This window comes from Trichechus manatus, unplaced genomic scaffold (assembly GCF_000243295.1).
Source record: "Trichechus manatus latirostris isolate Lorelei unplaced genomic scaffold, TriManLat1.0 scaffold00222, whole genome shotgun sequence".
Taxonomy (NCBI): Eukaryota; Metazoa; Chordata; class Mammalia; order Sirenia; family Trichechidae; genus Trichechus; species Trichechus manatus.
In genome coordinates this window covers 2038229-2055184 of record NW_004444158.1, presented here as the reverse complement: position 1 = coordinate 2055184, position 16956 = coordinate 2038229, and the positions used below count along the sequence as shown (strand labels likewise).

The window sequence follows — 16956 nt, the reverse complement described above, 5'->3', positions numbered from 1 at the left end:
ACTTGACTAAGAGGCACACTCTTTACGAGTATCACTTTATGTCCCACAGTCCAGTCCAATCCCTGTCTGAAGAGTTGGCCTCGGAACTTGTTTTAGTTCTGGGCTGATAGAGAGTCCAGGGGCCATGCCTTCCGGGGCGCCTCCAGTCTCAGTCAGACCATTAAGTCTGGTCTTATTACTAGAATTTGCGTTCTGCACCCCATCCTTCTACTGCTCCTTCAGGGACCCTCTGCTGTGTTCCCTGTCAGGATGTTCATTGGTGGTAGCCGGGCACCATCTAGTTCTTCTGGTCTCAGGCTGATGAAGTCTCTGGTTTATGTGGCCCATTCTGTCTCTTGGGCTAATACTTTCCTTGTGTCTTTGGTGTTCTTCATTCTCCTTTACTCCAGGGGGTTGGGACCAATTGATGCATCTTAGATGGCCGCTTGCAAGCTTTTAAGACCCCAGACGCCACTCACCAAAGTAGGATGCAGAACATTTTCTTAATAGACTTTGTTACGCCAATTGACCTAGATGTCCCCTGAAAGCATGGTCCCCAGACCCCCTACCCCTGCTACTCTGTCTTTCAAAGTATTTGATTGTATTCAGGAAACTTCTTAGCTTTGGTTTAGTCCAGTTGTGCTGACTTCCGCTGTAGTGTGTGCTGTCCTTCCCTTCGCCTAAGATAATTCTTATCTACTATCTAGTTAGTTAACACACATTTTAAAACTTATTTATTTATTGGAGAAAGTGCCTTATTCTAAAGGAGCCCTGGTGGCATAATGGTTAAGCACTCAGCCGCTAACTGAAAGGTTGGAGGTTCGAACCCACCAGTCACTCTGCAGGAGAAATATGTGGCTGTCTGCTTCTGCAAAGATGTACAGCCTTGGAAACCCTATAGGGCAGCTCTACTCTGTCCTATAGGGTTGCTATGAGTTGGACTCGACTTGTTCTAGTGATTTACTTATTGTCCAGTGGCCCCAAGCCCATCATCTGTACCTGGTTGCTCTGTGGCACGGGGGCCAGAACTCTGCAAAGTGAATTTCTCAGGCTTCCTCGCAGGCTGGCTCCCAGGCCTGTTCTCACAATGGAAGGTGGGAGAAGGGAAGGGACTTCCTTTTTGTTTCCACTTTCTGTCAGTGTCCTTCAGAGGGCAGCTAGGGCTTTAGCCTCCAGCTCCCTTCCACACTCCACACGCCAGCTGCACCGCACGCCTCAGGCTACAGGCACCAGTGGACAAGCCCACCTTGGTGGTGTGAGCGCCTTCCAGAGATCCAGATGCGTGTGTACAGGCCTTTCTTTAGAGCTCCTAACCAGTTGCTCCTGAGTTGACCCTGACTCAGGGCAACTCCATGTGTGTCAGAGTGGAACTGTACTCCATAGAGCTTTCAATGGCTGATTTTTTAGAAATAGATAGGCAGGCCTTTCTTCTGAGGCACCTCTGGGCAGACTCAAACCTCCAACCTTTCTGTTTGTTAACCATTTGCCCCACCTAAGGACTCCTTTAGAGATCCTAGGTTCTGGTAGCTCTGCTTCTTCCTTTTTCCTCCCTTAGTTCTAAGAGTGGTAGCTGTTTACTGCATCATCCCCTTGTTCCTCTTCAGGCCTTCCAACATCTGGAGAGCCACTCTTGTGTGTTAAACTGCCTCTGTTTGAAAAACTAACTCACATCCTGTTTTCCTGAATGGATTCTAACTGACCCATAGGTTTGTTGTTGTTGTTAGTCACTGTCAAGTCAAGTCTGACTCGTGGCAGCCTTACGTGTCACGGGGTAGAACCGCTCCGTGGAGTTCTTGGCTGTCATCTTAACAGAAGCAGATCACCAGGCTTTTTCTTCCGGGCTACTGCTGGGTAGGTTTGAACCACCAACCTTTAGGTAAGCAGTTAAGCGCAAACTCCTTTCACATAAATTAAAAATACTTAGGATGTAAGCCACCTGGTATCATTAGTAAAGTAATAACGTCACGGCCTTACGCTATACGGTAGTACTGAAGTTAGCCAATGAAACATTTTTCAAAACATTCATGACAGATATTTCACTTAAGAACCGTGATCCTCAATGCATAGAGAAAAGGAGAGAGAAAGAAAGTCGGCATAATGAGAATGGGGATGGAGGTAGGGCATCTCTGGGCATTGTGCTCTCTGTGTTCTAGCCTCACCCTACCTATCCAAACTGTCAGCTTATTTGCATCAAAGTGTTATCATCATCTAAGCTTTAGTCATTGCATTTACGTTGATCTCTGTCACATTTAGCCCCTTGCTTATACCCAAATATTGACAAATGTCATCTCTCTTATATAGTATCTAAGGTAATTTATTTAAATTTATAAAATGGCTTTCAAAATGTTTCTTTAATTACAGGATAATTAAATCTCTGTCCTAAAAAAATGATGAAATTTCAGTGTATTTGGCTAATTGTGATTTTAAAGGAAGATAATATTAATAATAACAACTAAATCTAATATTCATTGAGCCCTAGTTATGCTAGAAGGGGCCCTGGTGGCACAGTGGTTAAAGGGCTCGGCTGTTAATCAAAAGGTCAGTGGTTTGAACCCACCAGTGGCTCTTTGGGAGAAAGATGTGGCAGTCTGCTTCCGTAAGGATTTACAGCCTTGGAAACCCTAACAGGGCAGTTCTACTCTGTCCTATAGGGTCGCTATGAGTCAGAATCGACTCGACGGCAGTGGTTTTATTTTTTAATTATGCCAGGCACTGTGCTTAATGTCTTCCATGTGTTATAATCCATCGATTCTTACTACAAACTATAAAGCACCCTGTGAAGCAGGTACTACTATTATCCTCGTTTTCCAGGTGAGGAAACTGAGGCACAGAGATAGTAAGTAACTGATTTAAGTTCACACAGGTTACAAAGTAAATGGTTGCGACTTAATGGTCTGAGTGAGACTGCAAGAATCCTGGAAAGCATGGCCCCCAGATTCTCTATCAGCTCAGAACTAAAACAATTTCTGAGGCCAACTCTTCAGACAGGGATTAGACTGGACTGTGGGACATAAAGTGATACTCATGAGGAGTGTGCCTCTTAGCTCAAGTAGACACAAGAAACTAAATGGGCAGCTTCTGACCGGAGGTGAGATGGGAAGGCAAAGAGGGTTAGGAGCTCGTTGAAATGACATGGGAAATCAGGGGTGGAAAGGAGGAGTGCGCTGTCACAGTATAGGGGAGAGCAATTAGGGTCACATAGCAATGTATGTATAAATTTTTGTATGGGAGACTAACTTGAAATGTAAACTTCATTTAAACTACAACAATCAACAAAAATAAAATAAAATAAAAAAAACAAAGTAAATGGTTGTGACACTGTTAGGCATGGATTACATTAAAAGTGTTGGAAAGACTTGGAAACTCTGGCCCAAGGAGGTAAAGGGTGAGTGAAGCCCCAAATTCTAGTATTATGTATTGCTGGAATTAGAGATTAATTTAAATGAGATTACAAGCTGTAAATGAAATTTGGTTAACATTGCATCTTGGATTTTTACTTACTTATTATCCCCATAAAGCAAGCAACATAATGTCATGCGAGACATCTAGGTACAATCTTGGGCAAGTTATTCAATTTCTCTGTGCTCTCATCTATACAGCAAAGATAATAATAATGCCAATGCCATAGGTTTGCTGTGGGGGTTAAATGACAGAATCATATAAAGCACTCAATTAAAACAAAAAGCAGATACTGTAGGGTTGATTCTGACTCATGGCGACCCCGTGTGTGTCAGAGTAGAACTGTGCTCCATAGGGTTTTCATGTCTGTGATCTTTTAGAAATAGATTTCCAGGCTTACTTCCAAGGCACCTCTGGGTGGATGTGAACTGCCAACCTTTGGGTTAGTAGCCGAGCACTTACAGGCCCTCAGTTGTTGCTGCTGTTGTTGTTGTTGTTGGGTGCTGTTGAGGAGATTCTAACTCATAGCCACCCCATGTGACAGGAGGGTAGAACTGCTGCATACGGTATTCTAGGCTGTCTTCTTTATGCGAGCATTTTTCTCTCAGAGCCACTGGGTGGATTCAAACCACCAACTCTCCAGTTAGTGGATGAGTGCTTAACCATTGAGCCACCAGGGCTCCTTAAAAGCACTCAGTACTCCTATATAATTTATATAGCAGTGGCAATGATTGGAAGAGTAACAGCAGTTTTGTTGCTCACTAAAATATCCAAATTTTTAAGAAGGGGGATAATTTCTGAAGCGAAAACTTTTCTCCTCAATATTATATGTGAATTTCAGAGTAGTTCTACCTTACCAGGTGAAAATAATAAAACTACAAATTGGATTTCATATATATTCATGATTTATTCTGAGTAAGAACTATGTGGAGAGTAGCCTGTAAGACTAACCAGTACAGCCTAGGAGATGACTTGGATAAATATATAGATGCTTTTAAATAAAATGAACTGTAAGACTAATAAACCATTATCTCCAAAATATAGTTAAGTGAAAAAAGCAAGATGCAGAATAGTGTGAAGTATATGCTAACAACTGTGTTTTAAAAAAAGGGACTACATAAGCTATCCATTTGCTTAAATATGCACAAAATATCTCTTTATTGTGTTGCCAAAACTGCTTATATATTGATCTCCTCCTGGTAGAACTGACTGGCTATTGAGTAGGAATGGGGGAGGCTTGTCTCTGTACATCCTTTCATAACTTTTGAATGTTGAACCATGGGAATGCATTAAAAACCAAACTAAACAAGTTGCCATCGAGTCAGTTCTGACTCATAGCGACCCTATAGGACAGAGTAGAACTGCCCCATAGGGTTTCCAAGGAATGACTGGTGGATTTGAACTGCTGACATTTTGGTTAGCAGCCAAGCTTTTAACCAGGGCTATTGAAAAATAATATAAAATAAAGGAAGAAAACAATACAGTGAACATTAAAGAAGTAGAAGAAAACTAACATTACTGGGTATCTACTATGTGCCAGATAGGAAGCTAGATTTTTTAACTCAGTCCACAAAACAATCCTGAGTAATGAATGAGGAAACTGAGGCCCAGAGGAACTAAGTAATCGTTGAGGATGACTCAGAACTGACCTCTGCTCTTCCCCACTCTTCACAATCCCTCAGATGGCAGCAGGGGAATGAGCTTCCAGTCGGCTGCTGGCTTTAGGACCTCACTTCATGCTGTGTCATTTACTCACAAGCACCAGTGCTACCAGTCCTTTTAGGAAACTTGAAAGTTGTGCTATGGTAACCCGTAGGTTATAAAAAGGCACTTGACGCATTCCTGCCAGAGAAAGTTTAATTGCCCTTTAAAAATGGACTGTGCAGAACTGACTGATGATCCTGTGAGAAGGTACCCCACGCCTGGTTTTTCGATGTGCCTCACAGGTGTTTCAGTGTGAATAAATTTATGGACACTAAGTCGGGCAGTTATTATTCAAAGGACATGTTCAGAAGGATATGATACGACAAAAGTAGAGAAAAAGAATGACTTCTCATTGAGAGAAGGAAACTTCTAGCAGGGTAAGCCGAGCTGAACGGATGCAATAACAAGGCGGAATCAGTTTGATCTTATCTTTGAGAAGCAGAGAACAGTGACCTCAACTGAGAAGCCTGCTGGATTGTCTACCATTTTTATGAAATGCATGATTAAACAGCCAACAATTGCACTGAGACCAATCTACATTCTTTCCTGGTGATGCTGTGATGTGAGTTATGTTCCACACTATCAGTCACTTTGGTCTTGTTCTCCCTCACTCCCACATCCACGAGAAATAATTCACATTTTTGTTCTCATATTGTGATGCAACACTGTTGAATATATTGTAATGCAACCTGATGACCCGGGTGACTCTTGGCTCTCCACTCCCTTTTTGAGGGTCAAAATGTATATTAGGAATTGAGGGAACTTCTACGTTTGATTAGGAATCCCTGGGTGGGACCAACAGTTAAGCGCTCAACTACTAACCAAAAGGTAGGCAGTTCAAGTCCACCCAGAGGCGTCTCAGAAGAAAGGTCTGGAGATTTACTTCCCAAAGATCACAGCCATTAAAAGCCCTATGGAGCACAGTTCTACTCTGCAGCACATGGGGCCATCCTGAGTCAGAATTGACTCAATGGTAGCAAGATTGTTTTTTTTTTTTTTTTTTTTTGGGGTATGTTTGATTGTGTCTATCTTCGTCTAATTATCCTATAGTTTGAGTTAGACATTCAATTTAGAGAAAAAAAGTAATGGCTGTTAGTAAAATCTGCGGTCACAATCCCTTTACCATTTTTATCATATTTAACATTGTAGGGAGTCCAGAGCTGATTACTTGAAAATCTTGTCCTACACATATCTGTTGCCATCGAGTTGATTCCAACTCATAGTGACCCTGTAGGACAGAGTAGAACTGTCCCACAGGGTTTCCAAGGAGCGGCTGGCAGATATGAACTACCAATCTTTTTGGTCAGGCGCCAAATGCTTAACCACTGCACCACCAAGTCTCCATATATAGCTACTGCATCCAAAATGTCAAGATAGCAAATACTCTTTAAAAAATGAGTGTTACATTTCTTAGTTTGGGGGTCTATATCAAGGAGAGAAATGGAAGCTTTGTTACCTGTATCCCAATAGAGAGGCATCTATTTTTCTTAAAGTGATCTTTCTTCCTGTCCTCTGTAGTGACGGTGGCTATGGTGGTCGTGGTGGTGACGGTGGCAGTGTTACTGCCCATGTGCTGACTCGCAGGGCCGTGGATCTGCGCATTGGCAGCTTCGATGGCGGCCGTGAGAGCCTTCATACTGTCCAGACTCTCCGTGGAGTTGCTGAGTCCAGACTGGCTGATAATGTCTCCTCGCTGGCCCTGTCCGTCCATGTAGGCATCCTGGGCAGACTCTGTGCTACTCTGGGCTGTGATAGAAATGAAAGGTTTCGTGGTAGTTCTGGGTGGGACTGGAGGTGGTGTCTTCTTATATGTTGTAATGCAAGATGACACTGGAAGACAGTGAAAACAAAGACACTGTGATTTTGGTGTGGGTCATCATTTCTGATATTGTCACTGACATTCATTGGACCATGGGGCCCATGGAACACTAAGACATTTAACATTAAAACAAAGCCATTGACAAACGAAATGGGATCCCTGCAAGGGGGAGGATTTAGGCTGCCTATGAGGTGATCAAAAGGAGACCTTGTGGTACAGTGGTTAAAGCACTCAGCTGCTAACCAAAAGGTTGGCAGTTCGAACCCACCAGCCACAGTCTGCTTCTGTAAAGATTTACAGCATTAGAAGCACTATGGAGCAGTTCTACTCTGTCCTATAGGGTTGCTATGAGTTGGAATCAACTCGATGGCAATAGGTAAGGTGACCCACCACAAAATTGAAGGAAAACAGACTGGAAAACATCAGCCTTTGAAATGGAGATTTCTGAAATGGAAATCAATACACATCAACATAAAAAGACATAATCAGCCATCTGTAGAAATCTTCCCAGACAACAAGGTGCCCTGAGAGCTGATATACAAACATGGATACAGCTAGGGTAGTCCCTCCCTTCTCATAACCTATAGCTAAGGTTAAACAAAGCATCCCATTAAAGAAGATTCTGGTGGTTGATAATAAACAATGAAAAAAAGAAGACGGGAAAGCAAAGAGGTTGTGAACATGTGTGTTCTGAACCTAATGACAAGTATGAGGTGCCTGGGGAGCTTGCGCCTGGAGTGGAGGACACAACATAGTTTGCTACCATAGCTCATGGGACTCGCTTGTATTAACACCCAGGTCCTTTCTCCTTCTCTCTCTTTCTGTCTGTCTTTCCTCTTTATTTCTCTTTCTTTCTTTTTCCTAGGTTGGTGCTCACTACATAAACTTTTTTTTTGTCATAAAAATATAGATAACACAGCATTTGCCAATTCAACATTTTCACGTGTACAATTTAGTGAGATCAATTACACATTAATGTTGCACTACCATCACTAAAATTTTACATAAACTTTTGTTCTGAATTTTTTGTTTGTTTCTGAGCAGAACTACCTACTGAGAGGAAATGTAAAAATAAATTTACATTCTGGTTTGTAAATCAGTCTTTGAGTGTTTGGTCTGCAGGAGCCTACTGCCCCTGAAGTGCTTTCATACCAGGCAACTAGTGATCCGGTCAGGGGCCTGCAGCTACCAGCCGAGGCGTCCTTTTAGGGTACGTGCAATAGAGTCATGGGCCTCACCAAGCCCCTCTCTCCAACCATCTGATTATAACACTGACGAGCTTGAAGAAACTTTACACGTTCGTTTTCCATTTGTGGTACACGATAAAGATCAAAAAGGAATTAAGTTTCCAGGTGGGAATTCCTACCAGTAAACAGTGATTGCTTAACTGGTTTTCTAATGGCTCTTGTTTAGTCTTCTTAAAAAACAATTCGAGCCATTGTGTTTCCATCACTTCCTCCCTCCCCACCCCACACCCATACCTACATCCTTCATGACTTTGCCACTCATAGCTAGCATCACAGTTGTTATTTCAAATCGGCTAGACCTGGCCACTTCATTCCAATTTTTTACCTTTGATTCTAGCTGCCACTCAGGCCACTTCACTGAATTAAATAGGCATTTCAATATTTGAGATGCCTTCTCCTGATCAAAACCTTAGTAAATATAGTTATATCACTGGCTAAAAGGTAAATCAAAATAATAAACTCATATATAGGGGCAGATATGGTATCAAATAATTCATGACAAGCAAAGATACAAGTAAAATTTAGATTTGATGTCTAATTCTAGTCAATATGGCTATATGAAAGCGATTAATCTTTCTTTTAAAGATTAAGACGTATAGTGTTTTTTAAAATCTGTAAAAACAAATATAAAATCCCAGTTATTCCAACAAAAACTGGGGAAAAGATTATACACAAAACAACCACAAAAAAAAAAAAAGAAAAAAAAATTTAAGATGTGTCTTGAAGTCACTCAAAGGAAACATGCCATAATGAGCAATTAACAAAAGGATCCTATTATACTGTTCTGCCATCCCAGCACCCCGTAATTCAGACTGATTTCCTTAGCCAAAAAAGAGAGAAGGACAGTAATGTTGGGCTACTTCCCAGGGACTGCCTGAGAATTACAATATTATATGAACTCTAGAACCCAAGCCCAAGCCCATTGCCATCAAGTCGATTCCTACTCATAGCAACGCTATAGGACAGAGTAGAACTACCCCATAGGATTTCAAGGAGAGGCTGGTGGATTCGAAGTGCCAAACTTTTGGTTAGCAGACATGCTATTAACCACTTTGCCACCGGGGCTCCATATGCTAGAAGGGGGGGCATAATATAAATAATATAAATGTAGTCACCTCTCAATTACCTGGGATGGATGATTGGCAGTGGCTCGTCCCAGGAGGACCATCCTTCTAAGCTCATTGGATGAAATATACATCTTAACGTTTGAACAGAGTTTAGCAACAAGCAGTCCAATTGCTCATTTTTTAGCTGAGGGGCCAAAGAGGCCATGTGGTTAGTCTGTGTTCGCAGTGCCTGTGAGGGCCAGAGTCAGGAGCAGATCTACCTTCCTGCAGTCCAGTGTCATGTTCTTTTCACGAGGCCATGGTTAAGCCTCTGGTTGACTAAGTAATGTAAACATGCACTGTGTTGATGTTTTACCTTACTCAACTTAGTTTCACGCACCTTAGCCACTGTAGAGGTACCTTCTGGTTCCCAGAAAGGTTTGAATGATGATAGCCTTGCTTGGGATAAAGCTCAGTTATTTGTCTAAAGACCCAGAGTGGGTGGGAGGGAGGAGTGAGCAACAATTAGGATAAGGACACTAGATTGTTTTATTACTTCTCCTAAGACAAGTTTTTACAATGTGAACTCACTGTTCACTGTTTTATTCAAAATGATTCTCAGAACATTCAGCCTACTCATATTCCAAAGAAATTAACAACACAGCCCAACATCAAATGTATGATCTTCTCAATTATTTACTACTTGTTAGCTACTCCTGGCTTCCTCTTTCAGTGTGGCTAATAAAAACTAGACAATGCAGCCAAATAGTATAATTTCATTTGCTATGATTACAGTAAAAACCCAGCCCTCATGTGTTAAGTATGAAAGAGGGGTGGGGACTTGAGCCCCTTGACTGTGAGGTCCATACACTCCCAGGGGCCAACTGCAATTTGGAGCCACCTGGTGGCTATTGTCAGCTACTCTTAGATATTGACAGGGACAACTCTGGGTACTGTGACCAGAGGAGCCTCCAGCACAAAGGGCAGCAATGCTAGGAATCTACTAGTGTTAGATTGCACAGGGAGAATACTGGGGATATGGCTTCCCCAAGAGACTGGCCCAGCCTCAAGACCTAAAGAGATAAGAATTTGAGCTTGTCCCACTTTGAATAAGGGACCCCAATCCTAGGTATATCCAGAAGTGGTGAAGGCAGGAATGCAAACAGAAACCTGTATACCAATATGTTCACTGTAGCAATTTCACAATAGCCAAAAGGTGGAAACAACTGAAATGTCCATCAACAGATGAATGGATAAGTAAAATGTGGTATATCCATACAGTGGAATATTACTCAGCTATAAAGAGAAATGAAGTCCTGATGTATGCCCCAACATGAATGAACCTTGAAAACATGCTAAGCAAAATAATTCAGTTGCAAAAGGATAAATACTATATAAGTCACTTATACGAAGTAAAGCAAACATATAGAAACCAAAGATTATTAATGGTTACCAGTGGTGGAAGGAAGAGGGAAAGGGAGAGTTTTCTTTGGGGGGGTGTTGAGTTTATGTTAATGGTGGGGGAATATTTTAGAAAAGGATAGTGATAACGGTGGCACAACATGAAAAGTGTAATCGATGTCATTGACTTGTAAACGTGGAAGTTGTTGTATTGGCGAATGTTTTGGTGTGTATATTTTTACCACAGTTAAAAAAAAAAATAGAAATGCAAGTACTCCTTTGATTCAAGTGGAACCTGAAAAAGAAAAGATGTTGTATTTTAATCATGATTGTTGTTTTCTTTTGTCCTGATATGCTTATTTATTCATTTCAAATACTCTAAATACACCGACTCTTCACTTATCGATCGTCTCATTATCTGACATTTTGCATTAACAACGACAGTAAAAAACGTACTATCTGACTACTTTGTGCATTAATGACATACGTCTGGCAGTAATGAACAATAACAAATGCTGAGATGAGAGGTGAGAGTAACTCTGGCTTTGATGGTTAAGGTTATGTGTCAACTTGGCTGGGCCATGATTCTCGGTGGTTTAGCCGTTACATAATGATATAGTTTGACAGTTATGTAATGATGTAGTCACTTTCCTTTTTTTGATATGATGTGGTCATCCTCCATTTTTGCATAACACTGATTTCACATAACTACCTGGTCTTTGGAACTTAACCATGTCACTAAGTGAGAAGAAGATATAAAATGATTTTTTCCCCCTTCTCTGAATCCTGATATACTACCCCAGCTAAAAGTTGGCTGATAAGACTCTCATCCATTTATAAGAAGAGTCAGCAAGAACTAAGGGCCAGATTTCAATGATATCATTTTCATTCAGATAATACCAGAGACAGCAGAAAGATCAGAAGTTAGTTTTTACATCTGAGTTAAATTATAGAGAAAACAAAGGAGAACAAATCCCTAACATTTTAGTTTCTAGCTGACTATTAAATGTTGTCTAGATTTGCATACAAAAATAATGCTAGTTATAAGCCTCAGGAAGATCTGTGTTAGGATTTTTTTTCCTGTAGTGGTGAAGGTTTTCTGGAAAATACCTAGACTCTCCTTTCCCCCGGCTATCCTTTGTGATTGACAGCACGCCTATGTCAAGTGGCCACAAAATAGATGTGGGATTAAACTCACTTCTTCTATCTTCTTTTAAGTTATTACTGCCTAAGCTAAGCAGCCCTGGTGGCACGATGGTTAAATGCTTGGCTGCTGACCAAAAGGTTCGCGGTTTGAACCCACCCAGCTGCTCTGTGGGAGAAAGACCTGGTGATCTGCTTCCTTAAAGATTACAGCCAAAAAAGCCCTTTGGGACAGTCCTACTCTGTCAAATGTGGTCGTTATGAGTTACAATTGACTCCATCATACCTAACAACAACAACTGGCTAGCTAATGGGTCACATAACATAAAGCTATGTTGAGAAATGATTTAGCAGTTCCTGGTTACTGAATTTTAGAAATTCTTTCAAATCTGAGAGAACAAGCCCATACTCCCCACACCTCGAAAAAAAAAACACTGCCATTGAGTCGATTCTAATTCATAGCTACCCTATAGGACAGAGCAGAACTGCCCCATAGGGTTTCCAAGGCTGTAATCTTTACAGAAGCAGACTGCCCCATCTTTCTCCCATGGAGCAGCTGGTGGGTTCGCACTTTTGTTTAGCAGCTGAGTGCTTAACCACTGCATCACCAGGGTTCCTTTTAATAAGCCCATCAAAATCAAAACACTTTAGACTCACAGCAACCCTACAGGACAGAGTAGAACTGTCCCATAGGGTTTCCAAGGAGTGGCTGGTAGATTTCAACTGCTGACCTTTTGGTTAGCAGCCGTAGCTCTTAACCACTGTGCCACCAGGGCTCTGTGAGGAACTATAAATAAAAAACACAGTATGACAACAAAAGAGTTCCAACTTCTGTATATAAATTGTACAGTAGTCAAATAACATTTTTTTTTTTTTTAATATAAGCATGTAATCCTAAACTGTTATCAACCACAAAGCAAGGTGGGATTTGATCAGCCTTCAAAAGAGGCAGGTTTTTTCTAGGCAGAAAGCATGGCGAAAGTGACCTCGGATTTGTTTGAATTGTATTAGATGGTCTGATCTTAGGGAGCTGAAGACCATCGGAGAGAGAAGGGGCTGCCTCTGCCCACTGTCTAGTTTCTGCTGAGGGCAAAGTTCTCCTGATGTGAGTGATCTGGCCCAGCTGGATCACAGTTTAACATGTTCTCAAAAGGAAGTTGTTTATTAAAAAGAAGATTTTGAAGTCTAATGAGGGTAACAATGCTATGCCGAAAGTGGCTCTTATGAGCTCACTATAGTCATGTTCAGTGACATTTAGTGGTTAGCTTGAAATTGGCCTTGGTGGGAGTATTTACACCCCAGAAACTGGCAGATGCTATATATCAGTAGGTTTCCCCCTGGAGAGCCAGTTAAGCATTTCTAGCACACCACTGTGTACAGAGCAGCGCCCGTCAAAGTCTGGTCCGCAGAATGGTGTCGGTTCACAAACTATCTGATATAGTGCACGGTGAGATTTGCTACGAAAATTGAGAGTAAGCTTTTAGAAACTTCTACAGAAATTTTACAGATTATGTTGTAAGTCTGTTGAATCTAATAAAAAGAAAACTGTGGGCTTGTGTAAAAAGAAAACTCTGGGCTTGTTTTTTGTATATCTCTATTTTTTTAATTTTCTTTTTTTTAGTGATTCATTTTTATTTCGTTTTACCGAAGTATTGCTCTGTGACAGATTGGATATAAAATGAATCAACCTGGTCCTTCACCAGAGATAGTTTGAGAAGCACTGGTATGGAACACTGGCGAACCAAGAACAGTGAGATTAAGAATATATTAGAGAGGTAATTTGAAACTACCGTCTACTTTAGAGAGCAAAATGATGTGAAGAGGCCAAAAGAAAAAAAGAAACGTGGGAGGACCTGAACTTGGGACATAAGAGACTACTGCACAAATAGAGGATGAGAAAGATTGGATTTGTGATTTTAATACTAAGTTCCCTATTTCTAAGCAGGCATGTCTGAGTGCCACCACCTGTCAGTCAGTCTATTGTACTGCGGTGGCCTGCATGTTGCTATGATGCTGGAAGCTATGACACCAGTATTTAAAATACTAGCAGCGTCACTCATGATGGACAGGTTTCAGTGGAGCTTCCAGACTAAGACGGACTAGGAAGAGAGGTCCAAAAATCAGCCAATGAAAATCCTATGATCACAACAGAATATCATCTTATACAGTGATGGAAGATGAGCCCCCTAAATTGGATGGCACTCAAAATACACAGTGGCCACAACAATGGACTCAGACTTACCAATGATTATGCAGATGATGCAGGACCAGGCAAAGTTTTGTTCTGTTGTCCATGGGGTCACCATGAGTTGGAGCCGACTCAATGACAACTAACAAGGAATGTGTGACTAAAAGTGTGGTGCCTAGGACAGTGGAAGTGATAGTGGTGCTACATTTTGTCCTGAGCACTGCTCATGAAGAGGAAATTGCAGGGTGCTCAGAGGAGAGAAAAAACGGTTCTTATGAGGGTGGTTTAAGGAGAGGGGATGTTTAGTTTGAAAGAGAAAGAAAACAGAGGGTTTTTCATTATTTGAAGAGCAACTGTGTAGAGGATGGAATGGACTTGTTCTATAAGCTCAGAGAGATATAAAAACTAATTCTCTAGTAGTCAGTTGTCCACAGATGGAATATGGGGACCCTACTAGGTAGTTAGTTCTCAGTCCCTGGAGGTATTCAAGCACAACTAGCTGTCTGTCTGGCTGGGAAGTTATGGAAATTATGTAAACATCTAATGGGTGGCCGAGCTGGATGACTTAAGATTCCTTTCAAACTGGAGGATCTATGGCATTATGAATATGGGAGAAATCTAGACAAGAGTTTGAGAAGTGAGGTCCCATTGAGAGTGGTGCTAAACAGCTGAAGAAGGGAGTCAAGAGAGGAGGCCAGGGAAAGAGTTATGAGCAGGGCTGTTTCGTAGCAATGACAGATGTTCTGGCATCCTTGGAAAACGTTTTGGCACTGAAGAGGACAGAACTGTTAAGAGGTAAGTTTGCCGCTTCAGATTCCAGTGTAGTAGGTCCAGTATTCCTGGATTTACAATGAATTGTGGAGATGGTGCTTTGTATGGTGAGGTACTATGCAGGCTGGACTCCCCAACCAAATGTGAGACAAACTGGCGTCCAGCTAGAGTCTTCCACTGCATAAAAGTACAAACCCAGGTGACAACAAGATGACAAGATGGAAAATTAGTCCCGGCCCTTGATATGCCATTAGATGATTATACTCACAGAGAGCAAATCTTTACTCTAAGATCTTATTATCTCTCAGAGCTGGTAACTGACTTCCCTAAGACATACAGCTAGTAAGTAGCAGAGTTAGAGTATTCAGGGCTCCAAATCACATTACCCAGATGACCCATGTTTATTCCCCCATTAAACCTTCCATTTACACATCTTGTCCAGTAAAGCTTAGTGCTTTCCAGGAGAAAGTGCCAGGAAACTGCTCCTAGCATGGTACTTTGCAACCTGCAGAACTTGTCAAAGGTTTGATGAATGAATTAATTTGTAGTGGTCAGTAAGGGGTGCACCAGCGGCAACTTTAAAAAGCATTACAGAAAAGGAGAAGCTCAACAAAATAAAATACACATGCAAAAATCACCAATTTTTTTTCAGAATATTTACAGATTAATATTTACAGGCTACCCAGAGTTTGGCGCTCAGTGGTCTGTGCCCTACTGCCCTCAATCCTGAGAGCCTCAGGAGCTGGGTGAACCAAGGCAGCAATCGGAAGGCTGTTGGTTCTCTGCCCACACATGTGAGAGGCTCAGGACATTCCTTCATCTTCTCTCCCCAGGGATGGATTACCCAATAAGCAAGGTAAACATGTGCTTAAGGCATCAACAAAACAGGGGCACCAGTTGTCCAAAGCAAAGACCAGTAGAAGCCAAGCAGACAGAACAAAAGAAAAAGTGAGTGTCAAAGTGGAAGGGAAATGACAGGGCGCTAAATGAAATTGATACCATTTTATAAATTTTGTATATGATAACAATTATATTTTCCTTTTGGATTGATTGGGTATAACCTCACACTCAGTTCTCGTTCATCCACCACACAAGAACGACCCAGCGGCACTATAATCACGTGATTCGCAACGAATCTGGTCCTGCGCAAAGTGAACCAAACCGCATCTTCAGATTGAGCATACCCTTGTATTTGTATCACGCACTTCGTGATCACGCTCACTCCCGTCGGGTGTCAGCATTAGTCCAATGAACTGTGAAGACACAGAGTCATCCTCTTTACCCAGCTACTCCCATCATTGCTCAATGGGCTCATGAACAAAGTGGCCATGGTGGCAGGGATGGAGGTTATGCATGGGCCCAGCAGCATGGACTTCCACTCACCAAGGCTGATATGGCCACAGCCTCTGCTGAGTGCCTAATCTGCCAGCAGCAGAGACCAACACTGAGTCCCCTATATGGCACCATCCCTCAAGGTGATCAGCCAGCAACCTCATGGCAAGTTGATTACACTGGACCACTTCCATCATGGAAAGGGCAGTGTTTTGTCCTTACCAGAATAGACACTTACTCTGGATATGGATTTGCCTTCCCTGCACGCAATGCTTCTGCCAAAACTACCATCGGTGGACTTACAGAATGCCTTATCCACCATCATGGTATCCCACACAGCATTGCCTCAGATCAAGGGACTCACCTCACAGCAAATGAAGTGCAGCAGTGGGTCCGTGCTCATGGAATTCACTGGTCTTACCATGTTCCCCATCATCCTGAAGCAGCTGGCTCGATAGAACGATGGAATGGCCTTCTAAAGACACAATTACGGCACCAGCTAGGTGTCAATACCTTGCAGGGTTGGGGCAATGTTCTCCAGGAGGCTGTATATGCTTTAAACCAGTGTCCAATATATTGTGCTGTTTCTCCCATAGCCAGGATTCACGGGTCCAGGAATCAAGGGGTGGCACCACTCACTATTACCCCTAGTGACCCACTTGCAAGATTTTTGCTTCCTGTCCCCTTGACCTTATGCTGTACAGGCCTAGAGGTCTTAGTTACAAAGGCAGGAATGCTCCCACCTGGAGACACATCACTGATTCCATTGAACTGGGTGTTAAGAATGCCACCTGGCCACTTTGGGCTCCTTATGCCTCTGGATCAACAGGCAAAGAAGGGAGTTACCATACTGGCTGGTGTGATTGATCCTGATTACCAAGAGGAAATCAAACTGATACTACATAATGGAGGTAAAGAAGAGTATGT

The 16956-nt window shown here is 42.1% G+C and overlaps 1 protein-coding gene across 6 annotated transcripts in view; it reads right to left on the bottom strand.

Moving 5' to 3' along the window:
- The window catches only part of DLGAP1 (DLG associated protein 1), a 427582-nt gene that overhangs the window by 57553 nt on the left and 353073 nt on the right, over window positions 1-16956 (bottom strand). For 5 of the 6 annotated variants that reach the window (XM_004388920.2, XM_004388922.2, XM_012559235.2 and 2 more), the window contains one exon: window positions 6539-6912. In XM_004388920.2, coding sequence (XP_004388977.2) covers window positions 6539-6912 — 374 coding nt within the window. The remainder of the gene's footprint in view (window positions 1-6538; window positions 6913-16956) is intronic. The other variant, XM_004388924.2, reaches the window with a different exon arrangement.